General features: G+C 41.9%; 1 protein-coding gene across 2 annotated transcripts; it reads left to right on the top strand.

Annotated features, from left to right (window-relative positions):
* The first annotated feature begins 66 nt into the window (after positions 1 to 66).
* On the top strand, positions 67 to 12,989 carry RNF8 (ring finger protein 8). 2 transcript variants are annotated; one of them, XM_080341705.1, is made up of 8 exons: positions 67 to 367; positions 3,200 to 3,328; positions 4,848 to 5,588; positions 6,747 to 6,809; positions 7,596 to 7,685; positions 8,896 to 9,003; positions 10,006 to 10,217; positions 12,067 to 12,989. In XM_080341705.1, exons 1-8 carry the CDS (start codon positions 278 to 280, stop codon positions 12,104 to 12,106), a joined length of 1,473 nt encoding a protein of 490 aa, XP_080197831.1. In that variant the 5' UTR covers positions 67 to 277; the 3' UTR covers positions 12,107 to 12,989. The 2 variants fall into 2 exon arrangements, with proteins under 2 accessions (XP_080197831.1, XP_080197830.1); XM_080341704.1 differs by having other exon boundaries at positions 10,006 to 10,210.
* Positions 12,990 to 14,077: the final 1,088 nt, after the last annotated feature.

Consider the following 14,077-nt stretch of genomic DNA (forward strand, 5'->3'; position numbering starts at 1 on the left):
GCCGAGGGCGGAAAGCAGCGCAAGCAGCTTCCGGAAGGGGCGGGGAGAAGAGGGGTCGGTGGTGGGTCTGACGGGATAGCGGAAGACCCCCACGGGACCGGCTGCTGAGAGCGGGGGAGAGGACATCACACGACTTCTAGAGCGCATGCGCAGGCCCTGCTCGCGCTCTGGGCTCGATTAGCCGGGCTGCTGGGCCGTGCGCGGCCGCCGCGCCGCCTTCTGCGAGCGCCGGTGCCGCCGGAGCGATTGCTCCTGCCTGCCGCAGCGGGCGGACGCCATGGCGACCCGCGGGGCCTCTCGCCTGGACTGGTGCCTCCGCCGGGTCGGGGCCAGCGGCGACTGGCTGCTGCTGGAGGCCGGCACGCAGGTGAGCCGCGCCGGGACGGGCCCCGCGGGCTCGGGGCCCCGGCAGGGAGGGGTGGGCGGGCGGCCGAGGCATCGGTGCCGCCTGCGGTGGGGCGAGCGTTAGCGGCGCCGCTTGGCCGGAGCCCCGTCGCGGCCTGCTGCTCCGCGCAGGGCAGGGGCGAGTGGCCGCCGCTGCCCTTTGTTTGGAGCCTCGTTGTTCCTCGACGCGCTTTCCCGGGGGGGGGAAAACCGCCGTCCCGTCCCGGTTACCGAGCAGCTGTTGTTAATGGGCGTTCGGAGGGCCGGCTGTTCCCCCCGGCGCACGCCCGGCCACCGCGATGGGCGGCTCGGTGGGCGCTCCCACAGGCGCCGGGGCGGGGGCAGCAGCGGCCGGCACCGGCGCGTTTATCGCCGGCAGCGTGCGGGGAAGCGGGCGTTTGCGTCTGGTGGGCCGAGCCTCGGGCTGTTAGCCTTTTTAAACACGGTCTCGCATTTAAATTGAAGAGGGTCGTGTGACAGTTAAGGTAAGGGGGGTGTGTGGAAATTATTCCTTCGTTAAGAAGGTGATGGTTTGGCAAGGTTAGCAGTGTGGCACGTGTTTATGTTTTGTGGCTTAAGCTATTCGAGTGTAAAGCAGGTTATATTTTAAATCGGTTTCAGCTGTGTTTCAGAATGGTACAGTAACAAGCCTTTTTCAACAATCACATTTGTGTGATGGGGACATGGCGCTGGCAGAGGATTGACGCACCAGTGGTTGAAATCGGGCAGTTTGGTGATGTGGGTTCATGCTGTACCTTGTTCCTCTGTGCTTTCACATTGCAAAAGGTATCTGTCTTAACTCATCTCTCAGTACTAGGCAACTCTTCAAGCAAATGGGTAGTTTTGTTACTCTCCCACCATGGATCTGAAGCCAGGAGGAGTGCAGGTATGCTCAGTGAAGGACTTGGGTTAACACATCTGCACAACGTGCAGCCAGGATCTGCTAATTGCGCAGAGAATCTCATTCAAGGTGTTACCGCTCCGATAGTCTGCACAGCACTACAATCCTTGTTGCAGGAACAGGAGACTGGCAGCATCCTGGCACTGCAGACTTGCCAGGTCGCTGGTTGGTGTGTTAGCACAGACTGGTTTCACTGGGGATTTAAATGTCAGGGCCAAACTGCGCTGCAGAGGCACGGGGTTATGCCATGCTCTGCCAGTGCTGCTGTGGGCAGCACCCAACTCCAGCAAGTGAGGGGTAGTGTCTCAGCCCCCTACACAGTTTGCACAAGGAATTTGATTGAGAGAAGGTTTTGTGACTGGCCCTGCTTGCATTAGTGTGTGAGGCCATGCAGGTGTGTGTGACTGGGCACTAATGGCACTTCATAAGGGTTAGGCATTTCTGTTGTAACTGTGTGGACGAGGGCAAAGCCAGGTTTATAACTGAGTCTGCCTGTGTCTCTGTACTTCTTACGTATGCAATCTGTGTTGACAGAACGCTAATAGGTATGAAGCATTTAAGAGGGAGGGACCAAATGTGGATAAGTTTGCTTTCATGATCTTAATTTGCTTCCTGGCATTTAATTATGATGTGTGAGTCTGCGTTCTTGTTTTAAAATCAAGGTGAGACCTGCTCAGGTAAGGTAAGGTAACTCTTCTTAACTGCAGCATCTTGCCGTCTTGTAGGAACTGGAAGGTGTGACACAAATGAGTTGTGATTTCAGGACAAAAGAAAGGTGGCCTTCATCTAAGGCAGGGGTGTCAAATTCATTTTCACTGGAGGCCGCATCAGCCTCACTGTTGCCTTCAAAGGGCCTAATGTAGTTTTAGAACTGTATAAATGCAGGAGTAGTTATGTTTACACAGTCCTAAAATTAAATTTGGCCCTTTGAAGGCAACTGCCAGGCTAGATGTGTCCCCTGGTGAAAATGAGTTTGACACCCCTGATCTAAGGCATAAAAACTAGAGTGTACTTTTATAATATTCTTCATCTGATTTAACAGTGGGCTTCTGCTAAAAGGTGTTTGTCCTGCTTTTCCTGCTTTATTACAGTGGATCCATGCAGTTGTCTAATGACACAATAAGCTGACTGGAAACTTGTGCGACGCACAGATGAATGAGAAGAGTGTGTGTGATTAGCAGATCTTGCAAAGGAGGCAGTGGAGGGAGGGAGAGCAGAGCCATGCTTTAAATGTCAATCTGCAATTAGATCAGATTTAATAAGATACTATGAAACGGCACAATTAAATGATGTCTCTTCGTCCAGAAGATGCTGTTAGAGTCTAATCAGATTATTTAGGTCACTTTTGTTGCAGGTTATGAACTGCATGTAGTTTAGTTTCTGAGCCATAAGATTGATGGTGCGATTTACAAACATTTTACACATTTAGAGCATGGTTACATGTGCATTTTTTATGATGGCAATTTTCTGGGCTGTGTTTTTCCTGCATCTTTCCTGTCCATAGGCAGTTGAGCAATGCAACTAGCGAAAGAAGAGAGTAAGAAGTAATCTTGAGACCCACAAACAATTGTACTGGTTTGAAGAAATAGTCTTTAGTTAGGTAATGACTAAAGCAGGACAGGGATGGATTGAGAGTTGCTTTGAGCAGCTTTGCTGCTGAGGAAGTTTTCAATTAAACCAAGGCTGTAACCTGCATTAAAACAATAAAATTTTCCTCAATGGGAGAGAAAGCGAATACTTCAAACTTCGTCATTTTTCATTTTTCTATGTATGCTTGAATTTAAATGCAAAAAAATTTCATATTATCCCAGACTCCTTGAAATAACTATAAGATGCTGAAATAGTTTTCTGCTGACAAAACCTATATTTAGCATGTTGTTGCTGATTGCAGTTACTAAACTACTTTATTTTTAGGTAACTATTGGCCGAGGATTAGATCTCACGTACCAGCTGGTGTCAAAAACCTGTCCCTTGATGATCTCTCGTAAGCACTGTGTTTTCCAGCAGAATGCAGAAGGGCAGTGGACTGTCAAGGATAACAAGGTACAGAGACTGATTAATGACCTATACTCTGAGATTCACTGAAGAAAATATCATGTTTGGATTCAGACAATGTATGGGCTATGCTATAATATGGTATACGTGTGCTAGAATGTCCATGGGAACGTGTCTTGTCTGGTGTGGGCTTCCAGAAGGAAGCTTCAGTCTGCTGCAATTGGGATATAAGCCATATTGCTTTCTGTGTGTAGGTTTGTCTCTTGGTTTAGTATTTTTCAGACAATTGTAGTCTCACCAAGGGAACTTCGCAGTCTGTGAACCTGTTTTGTGTTGGTTTTTAAAAAAAAAAAATCGTATGAATTTTGGCAGTATTCAAAAGGAGTATGTTCTTGTACTGCTAATGAAAGGATAAATTGATACTCTTTATTGTAATGACACAATTACTTTAATCAACTACAACAAGAATCCGTTGTTAGAAAAAAAGCATGTTCCAGGTTACGTTCAAACAAGTTCTGAAAGTCTTCCTCGGCTGATTTAAATGCTGACATCAGAGTCCTCAGCTAGGTCTCACTTTGACTTCAGTGATCTGTTATTTTATATCATCCCTCCACTCTCTTATTCAGGCTGAAAACTGTGAAATCAGTAACTTGCTTTAAAACAGCACTGGTAGAACAAAAAAATGTTCAACATATTATGGAGATATGAAGGATGTTTGGGTCAACAGCGGATTAGTCAGGAATAGAGCAGCTACTATTGGAATTACATTGCTCTTAAACAAAACTGTGCAGAACTTGTATAAACTTGAAAAACTTACCGTCTCTGATTGGAAACATCTGTGGTAGGTGAGCTACTAACACTTCCTCTGTTATCACTGCTACCATTTTGTCAAGTTGTTTTATTGAATCTCTTTGAGATGTAGCAATTGTTAACAATTCTGCAGTTCATCCTGAGCATGAATCAGTTTTGCTGATTTTTCAGAACTATTTGTTGAGCTAGTGCCTAACTTAAACCCCCTTTTTCTGCTCTGTACGTTACCTCTAGAAGAATCTTTTCTTTCTTGTTTATATTCTCCTTGTATTTATGGAGAAAGGTCTCTCTTTAAGCAGTATAAGCCATTCTCCTTTTTCTTTTCTAGTTTCTTCTTGGATTTCAGGTGGCATTGTCAGGAATAATTACTGCAATATTCTTGTAGGAATTGACAATGGTCTGCTATAGAGTCTTTTTTTTTCCTGTTGCTTAGTTCTTCCTCTGAAGCTTTTGGGCAGTTTTTTTTCCCCTTAGAGTTCATTCTTTTTCTTATGCACAATTTATATCAATATTGTTCTTAGTGTTTGTACACAAAATCTGTAATGCGGGAATAACGTATGGTAAATAATATAATGCAGTAACTGTAATAAATGGGATACTAAGCTAATTAATTGGATATTGCAAGCTTTATTTAAAGAGGTGGCTTGTTCTGGTTGCAATACTGAAGAGGTTGGATATGTTTACAGTTGCCAGAAATAACTTGCAGAGGATTCTGTAACTACATATTGAATTTTGCTGATTCTCTGTTCATTTGCAGAGTCTAAATGGAGTCTGGCTTAATAAACAGCGCCTGGATCCCTCAAAAGCTTATCCAATCACTGAAGGAGACCGTATCCAGTTAGGAGTGCCTTTAGAAAACAAAGAGACTGCTGAGTATGAGTATGAAGTAATTAAAGAGGAATGGGATAAAATCAGACCCTTTTTAGCCCAAAGGAATGACCAGGGGAAAGCTAAGAGTTTAAGAACTAAACGTAAATTTAGCGTGGAGGCATCGGAGACATGTGGATCAGAAGGCCCTTCAAATTCGAGATCCAAAAGAGACAGAGTGTCCTGTGACAGTGAACCTTTGGGAAAACCATGGGGAAGGGTAGAAGAGGCCAAACAGTTAATGGAGAAGATGGATGTCAAGCAGCCTTCTCCTGGACCAAGTGAGGAGGATCGTGGTCCACTGTGTGGTAGCCCTGTGCACTCTGAGAAAGCTGTGCCTGTCCCCCATAAAGACCAGAAAGGCTCTGGTCTTGCACAGTCATGGACTGGCTTGGAAATGCTGAGGAAGACTCTACTAAATATAATGAAGTTAAAGGTGAAAGTGCAGGAGAAGCAGACAGCAGTTCTGAATGTGAAGCAGAAGCGCAGGAAGTGTGCTCAGAAGGAGATCCTGGCAATGGAGCAGGAGCTGCAGGAGTTGCAGGACCAGCTGTGCGTGGAGCAAGAGCATCAGCAGCAGCAGGTGGAAGAGCTGAAGAGGACGTTCTCTGCAGAGCATCAGAAGTTAGAGGTATAATGGTGGTAGTCTTTTTGGCCTGTGTCTTTTCATTTTTATGGAATGCCTAATATAAGACATTGATCAAAAATTAAATCTTGAACCATACAATAACACAAATAATGTTTGTGCAAATTACTCCTGTTGAAATTGTCATGGAAGTATTTCATTTCCAGGCCTGTGTACCAAATGAAAGTGCAGAGACAGAAGGGATTTGGCTATATGGGGAATTAGGAAAAAGGCACTTTTTTTTTTTTTTTACAAACAGGTTCGTTACAGCAAGATAGTAAAACATTTCAGTTGCTAAAAATAATGTTTTTAAATAAAAATGTCAAAAGTCTTTGCCTGATCTCCTGTGGTTACTTAGAGTACAAGTTGAAAAGTATTCTCCTGAAGTGTGAATTTCTCTCTAGTATATGGCTGGATTAATGCCCAGTTTGCATGGTAAATCCATTCCCTTTCCAAGCAAGTGAACTGCTCTATGCCTCAATCCTTGGATGAAGGGAGACTTTTTTTCATATTTAAAAAAAAAAAACCCAACCTGTTACAATCTGTCTTCAAACAGTATGTATATGTTTATAAGTCGCTTTTTAGATGACAAACTGAAGTCTCTTTGAGTTTGCTCAAAATCCGGTTTGAAGAAAGCAAGAGTTCATCTTGGAGTGAGTTTCATAATTTATCAGTTACTTCCTTTAAAGTTTGCTGCTAAAGGCTAGAAACCTGTATCAGATGTGCAAAAAGTCTGGAGTTATGTGCTTAGGTGCAAGGGGAAGTTCAGCTGGAGCTGTAGGTATGTCTGACCTCTTTGAATGTGCTCAAATACACATATTTAAGTTGTTGCTGACCTCTTTGCTGCTATGAACATGCTGGTGTCTTTACAGCTAGAATAACAGAGGTGTTCCAAGTATGTCACTGTAAATGATAGGTCTACTCTAATGCTTCACATTGAATGATGGCTCTAATTTCTGTCATGCACATGTAACACACTGGAGTGGGACATCTCAGGGTTTCCTGACAACCAGTGTTGTTTCATATCCTCTAAAGAGAGTGTGCAAAGTAGTCATATTCTGTCCCTTGCTTTCTTCAACTTTTCTTGTTGTTGTTGTTTTTTCCCCTCATAGCAGATTTCTTCTAGAAAAAAGGTCTTGTTTTGGTTTGTTTTCTCTTCCTCAGGGAGCAAAGTGGCAACATGGGGAAGAGACTCTGAAGGAACAACTGGCCCAAGTGCTGCAAGAGGCAAGTAGTTATCAGTCTAGATTTGGTCTAACTGTGTACCTTGGATATTTAAGTCTTTTTTAGTGCTGTAGCCTCTTGGTAGAAGACAGGACTTCGTCTCAGGTGCTACAGACTCAACTTACGTCAGAAAGTGGCAGACCTCCCTATGTGGGAGTTGCTATTTGTCGGGAAATATTGTGAGAATATGCATTCAGATAAGTAGCTACAATGATTTTTATTTTAATTTGGTCTTTGGGCTGGTGGGCTTTTTTGTGAGATCTTCCTGCTGATTGATCTCTTTTGGGGAAGTTGCTTTAGCAATTTTAACTAGGTGAAAAAAAGTTCACTCTTGGTTAGGAATGTTTTTGGAAGAGCTGACCACACATTTAGGTTTCCTAGGCTTTTTCCAAAAGGCCTTTCCTTTTGGAAAACTAATCTGAAAACAGCTTCAGGTAACCCTGCATACAGTAACAGGTTTTTGTGATCCTTATGAATCAAATACCCCTTGATACTCAAGTGTCTCAGATGCACTCAAAATTGTGACTGTAAAACCTAATTGAAATGAAGGCGTAACCTGGGAGAGGGAATAAGAAGTGCCATGACACTGGCAAGGTCATAAACTGGCACTACTTTCCAATTTTAAGTTTAGCCTTAACTGTGTTAACATTTGAATTTATATAGACATGTGTTGCTGTTTTAGGAGATTAGGAGAAATGAATATGCCAAACCTCATTATTACTGTCATGTGTATTTAATAGAGTAGCTGATAACGGCACTCATAAAATTTTTGGGCTGGTATTGTTACAGCATCGTGCTTTGATGGAAGAACTGAGCCGTAGCAAAAAAGATTTTGAGGAGATAATTCGAGCCAAGAATAAAGAACTAGAAGAAACCAAGGTAAGCAATAACTGAATTCTTAGTTTTATTCCTAAGTGAATCATGATACGCTGCAGTAGAGGAAATGTTTTATTTAACATTTGTCTTGACTGTATTTGTCTCCTGTAGTGAAATATTCCTGTATTTTGAGGCTGCAGCTGACTCATTTTCAGGGTTGGGAGAGGGTACACCTTGCCTGTTCATGATGTACTGTTGAACAGTCATTACTAGATCTTTCTCAATCATAAAGAAAACCCAGGGCACCTGAACTGTGTGTTGTGCAGGAGGAGTGGGCTCATTTCACCCTTTTTAAAAAACAAAACAAAACAAACAAGTGTGTTTGAAAAGCAAAGTGCTTCATTTTCAGTTAGAGTGCATTCAAGTAAAACTGCAATGTTTCAGCAGTCTAACAAGGGAGTGCAGGACTGAAACAACATGGAATTTGAGTAATGAATGAGATAAGCCACATTTCTTCCTGCCCTTGACACAAGGTGATGAGTGGAAAAATAATTAAGGAGATCCTTTCCTCTGTCTTACCCTTGGAAATTATCACTTTGTCCACTTTCTGGCTGTTTGCTTTATGGGTTTTTTTGGTTTGCTGTGTTTTTGGGTTTTGTGTGGGTTTTTTGGTTTTTTTTGTTTTTAATGTTGTCTTTGCAACTCTGTTGCTGTTTCAAGTATAGCTTCAATTGAAAGAATTTCTCTGTTATTTTCAAAAGATAGAGCAGGTACATTGGAGCCTAATTTAACGCCAAACAAAAAAAAAAATATATTGGGCAGTTAAATGCAAGTAAATGTTTCGAATTGTTATGCTTTCTTTTTAATATTTGAGGTATTTTGTCTGTTGGATGTTTCAGTCTTTACATCAGACATAATTAGAATGGTTCTGTTGACTTAAGCCAAATTCATGGCAGGAAGAGGCTGAAAGAGATTCTGAAAAGATTAATCCAACTGGGACTTTCTTTAAGCTGAAGGGAGTTTTGGTAACAGCTGCTGGTTTTGCTTGTGAGTTCTCTACAGTGGGTTGGAATTTTCTCAATACTGCCGAGACTACAGAAAGGAGAGAGGTTACAGGTCTGGGTATATAACAGACACAGATTGACATGCGGAGACTCATATTTTTGTTTTTCTACTTGTATTACCTTCCCTCTCACACACATTTCCCACCAGTGTTCTATTGAGCCAAACGTTGCTCTTTGTTGATACATGACCATATGTACCTTTCCACTAGGAGGAGAAGGAAAAGGTGAGAGCCCAAAAAGAAGAAGTGTTGAATCAGATGAATGAGGTGCTGGAGAATGAGTTGCAGTGCACAATCTGTTCTGAGCACTTCATTGAGGTATGTTTAAACTGGCATGGGTTTGCCAGTAAAGACTTCAGAAGCTTTTGCTGGTTCTATTAAAGCATTGGTCAAGCTTATTTCTTTACTTTGCTAGTTCAACAGTTGCAGCAGACCTACAGTGAGTTGTGGGTAAGGGTTGACCCAAAAACCCATTCTGCCTGCCCTAACACTTCTTCTGGGCAGCAAGTTCAGCTTTAGTGTCCCTACCTGCATAGAGATAAGTGCTTAATCCTAAGATGCATATAGGCTTGCAGCAGTTTTGGATGTTTCTGAACTGGTACTCTGAGCTGCTACTGACAGCCTACTTGGGGAAGAATCATTTTGTAGTGCTTTAAGTTGACTAGGGTTGCACTGCTTCAGGTTTAGATATAGGAAGAGGTTAGCAAAGGAAGGGAGGTGCAGTGTTCAGTCAAGTCCTGAGCTATTTATCTTGTTCGTATAAACTGTCTTTTTGAGAAAGATACATTGGCCTGCTTTAATTTGATTCTAGAAGTAGTAGGCAGGCTGTGCCTGAAATGTATACTGTTATTTCTGTTCACATTTTGCTAGAACTTCAGTTTTATTGCATTAACTTTTACTACAGGAAACTTGGTGTGTCAGCCTTGTTATAATGGCTTCAGAGCTAAATGAAATTTTAGTTTCTGATTTCTCAGTAATTTAAGGTGCTATTCTGCAGTGTTGATTGGTTTTATTTTTTATTCCACACCCCCTCAATTTATCCTTTTCAAACTGGGGAACCTCGTAATAGAATTATTTTTGTCTGTGTTTTTGATTTGCTGTCATCTATGGTGAATCTGTTAACCAACTTGTAAAACTTGTCTGTACCCTGGCATAGGAGAGTTATTTAATGTGTACACCAAACAAATGCCAAAGAAGGTGGCTTTGGGTTTCCTCTGCTTCCCTTATAGGAAGAGTTCATCTTTTACTTCAGTGTTTTGTTTTCTTGACAATGTGTGTGTGAGCATGCTCTGATAAGGGTCCTTTCCTCTGATTCCACAGGCAGTCACTCTGAACTGTGCACATAGCTTCTGCTCCTACTGTATCAATGAGTGGACAAAACGTAAAGTGGAGTGCCCGATTTGCAGGCAGGAGATCAAATCAAAGACACGCTCTCTGGTCCTGGACAATTGCATTGACAGAATGGTAGAAAAACTGGATGTGGAAATGAAAGAGCGTCGCCTGATCCTTATCAGAGAGCGGAAAGGTGAGAGGTGGGTGGATGTGGCATGATGAGTACAATCTCTCATTCCATCTATTTTATACAAATTTCTTTGGCACCTATATACCAAGGAGATGCTCAGGGAAGGCAGCAGAAACACTAGAAAATTAATTTTAAGGTATGTTGTATTACTGGCTTTACTGCACAGTAAAATAAAATTAATAAAACGTTTGGAAAAATACATCAGGATTAATTGCCCAGTCGAGCGGGACAACTTAACTGTACTAAAAGTTATGCTGTTTTAGAGAGATAACTAAATCAAAGCAAAACTATATAGAATGGGCCTTAACATTTACCAGGCACTTTTTGATTAAACTATTGTCTACACCGTTGCAAAAACTCAGCAGAGTAGAGCCTGGTGACAAATTCTGAATTCTCTTATGTGAGCTCAATTCATGTAGGAAATCTTTGAAGGGAATATCAGTGTGTCATGTAAGTTTATGGATGAAGTGGCAGCTACTTTGCCATGTTAATTTTTGTGGAATTGACCACTGTGACTTAAATGCATGATCTCTTGCCTTGTTGTAGCTAAAAGACTATGGGTGATGGTGACAGCTTGAAGTAAAACTCCAGTATGGGGTATTTCTGTTCCGCTTCTTGCTTTCAAATTTGTTTCTAGAGCACTTCACACTGGTATCTAGGTGCTGAAATGTAGAAGTATTTTCTAGCTACCCCTTAACAAATGTCTGTTGCGGTGTTCCCTTAAGAAATTGTCTTATTTTCCCCTTGTAGAGGTGAATGCATGATCCTTCATTTTGCAACATGTCAAGCCTTTTACCTAATTAAAGGTTTTTCTGAAACATTTCAGGTTCTCCATGGTGACATAGAATGACATTGCTAAGCAGTGTTAGTTCATACCTGAAATTATCACTTATTTAAGCAATTTGCTCTGATTCCTTCAGGAAATGCTACACTGCTCAGATGCTGCCCAGCTTGGCTTTGTGAGTTGCTGTCACCTCTGCAGAACTGACACTGCTCTTGTGTAACACACACGTCTGCAGAGTGTGCCGTACACTGTTGATGTCTTGTCAGGTAGCTAATGGTGATAGGATGAAGTGGTGCCTTTGAAGCCCATTTCTTTCCATATGGTAAACCAGTGGTCTTCGTGCTTGTTGGAGCAAAAATAAAATAACCTTCTAGCCTACTTTTACATATGATAGATGCTGTAATTATATGACTACTAGTAGGAAATCATTTAGCTTCACTATGACACACTTCAGGAGGAAGGATGTGCAGTCTTTTTATTCAGCGATAGAAACATGTTGATTGAGATGAAGGTAACTGTGTGTCTAGTTAAACATTAATTCCTAAGAAGAGAGAGAACTAATGATGCAAGTGGCACTTGGGAGGTTCAGTCAGAGCTTTCCAAGAAGCCTTTCTAAGAGCCCTACTGTAACAGGCACCAACAGGACAACATGCCTTCTCAAATGTATCAAGATTTTGATGGGGCCATAAGTGTCCTGAGCAAACAGTACTTGTTCAAGGGCTCCTTGCCACATTTTGTCCCTTCCCTTCCCTTTTTCTTACCCGGCAAGACACTGTAATACTTAGCCACTCCCATTGCCAGTTGTGCATCAGTGGAGGGAAGAAGAATGTCCCCTTCTCATCTGTGCCATCTTAATAGGAAAAAGCATATAAGAAACTCAAGAAAATGAATTTAAAAAGCCCTTTGATCTTTTAATGCTGAAAATTGAAATGAAAAAGGCCTATTCTCTGCCACTTTGAAAGACCTATTGCAAACTGACAGTGAGAGGCTACAATTGTCAGAGAACTAGTAATTTAGCAGCATTTGTGGGTACAGGGGTCACAGCTAACTTCGTATCTGTGTGTTTTGAATGCAGAGAAACAGAATGTGTTGGTGAAACCAGCTGCGGACAATGACAGAAGTGTCATTTCTTCCATCTGCCCCATTGTGTTGATGAGCAGTTGTGACAGTGAGGACTCTGAGGAGGATTCTTACTTTGATGAAAACTACTACATTATCTAAAAACTCGTACTGCAGACTCATTTGCCTGTGTGCTGCCCAAAACCAACCTAATGGTGTTTGGTTGACTCTGCTGCTGGATGAGTGGACTGGACATCTGGAAGGAGAGATTCTATGAAGAGGCTGGAGCTGAGAACTAGCAGCATTTGGAGAAAGGACCTTATTTTTTAAATGAATGTATGGAAACTTGATATCTAAAACAAAACCGGGATTGTGAAAGAACAAACTGCTGTTACACTAGATGATTGACATACAAAACCTAGACTTCCACAACCACTTGTGACCTGCTCGGTGTAATGTATTAGTTCATATGCATCACTGCCCTTTCCTTAGTGAATGGCATCTCTAAATGTGTACGTCAGCTTCCCTTATTTCAGGCAGCAGAGGGAATGGCCCAGGCTGTTTGAGAACTTGGCCACACACACCAGCTGGCAGGAGAGGTGTTATCAGGAAAAAGTGCCAAAGTGGGTTTTCCTTGTGAATTTCATGTGGCAGCTAGAGTCATCCCAGGCCTCTGGCAGTAAAGGTAACAAAGGGTGGGTTATGGACCCTGTCAGCCTTGAGTGCTTAAATGCATTGTAAGTTGAACTGCTGGCCATCTCTTTGCTCTGTTATGTTGCTCATTTTTTGTTAGATAGGGATGGAGAAGATTGAATCTTCTAGAATTCCTTAGCTAGTGCTCTTTTCATATATTATTTTTCGTTTGTTCCTTCTTCAGGCTTTTGCATAAAGGGTTTTAGAATTGGGAAGCAGCACATCCAGAAGTTATTACCAATGATTTCAGAAGCACGTCTAGCTCTTGTCAGCAGCAGAGAGGAACTTCTGCCTCTTTGGAAGAGCTGTTACCTGAATTGGTGAAATGTCCTGTTGGCAGGATAGGTAGGAAGGCAGCATCTGTAGGAAACCATGAGGCACGGAAAGAAGCGTTTAATTTTATTGTTTACAAAACATTTGCTGTTGAGCCCTGAGTTGTACTACCCTCATAGCAAGTCACTCATCCCTAGGACTGAGCAAGTCTTGGCTTGTTCTTTCATGGCTTTGTCTCTGAATTTACATTTTTGGTGGCATATGCTTTTGACTTAGCCATTAAATGGAAAGGACTGTTTTACACTGTGAGAAGTGGATGGGGGAAGCCCTTCTCATCTGTAAAATTTCTTTGGCTATTTGTATGTACTTTCTTGTTTCTATGTTTATTTTGTTTAAGAAGGAAAATATAAGTCCATTTCTGCATTAGTCTTCCTTGGAGCTAACTCTGCAATGAATGTCGTTCTCTTAGTTGTCTTAGATTATTATTTTTTTTTTTTCGAGAAAACACAAATTATCTAATTTTAATGACTTTGCCTTGTGTTTTGATTGCTATAAGCAGTGTGACTATTTTGAAGTTATTTGAAAGACTTGTGTATTCAGGAATTCATAAAAGACAAAGCAGTTCTTCAAGCCTGGGGCTACCCTGATGGTAATTTAGTAGATGCAATCATACCTCTTATATTTTTCCACTAAAGAAAGATCCCCTTAATAAGGTGCAAAAGTGATGATGCTGTTTTAAGGAGGCAGTGCATTCTGACGGATTTGATTGGTAGGACTTAAATGGGGCAGGTAGGTCTGATTTGTGGTCCAGGCAAATTTCTTAAAATCTTAGTGGAAGATTTATCTTGTGAAGGAGCCATGACATCTTGAGTTTTCCTCTCTCCCTTTTAATGTTCTTTTTCTATATGAGCTCTTGAAAGTTTCTCTTGTGAATACATGCCCTCTAGGATGTCTGAGAGAAGAGAGTTCCTCAAAACACTTGTGAAATAGCTGACATTGGAATAAACGTTCCTGATGAAGAAGAGCAGGAAGAAAATACTCTGGTGCCCTAGGATTGTCAA

Source organism: Nesoenas mayeri, assembly GCF_963082525.1.
Source record: "Nesoenas mayeri genome assembly, chromosome: 3".
Taxonomy (NCBI): Eukaryota; Metazoa; Chordata; class Aves; order Columbiformes; family Columbidae; genus Nesoenas; species Nesoenas mayeri.

Coding starts and splice junctions, on each gene's coding strand:
- RNF8 (XM_080341704.1), top strand. CDS start 278: ATGGCGACCCGCGGGGCCTCTCGCCTGGACTGGTGCCTCCGCCGGGTC. Junction 3,329..4,847: donor GGACTGTCAAGGATAACAAG/GTACAGAGACTG, acceptor GTTCATTTGCAG/AGTCTAAATGGAGTCTGGCT. Junction 5,589..6,746: donor CAGAGCATCAGAAGTTAGAG/GTATAATGGTGG, acceptor TCTCTTCCTCAG/GGAGCAAAGTGGCAACATGG.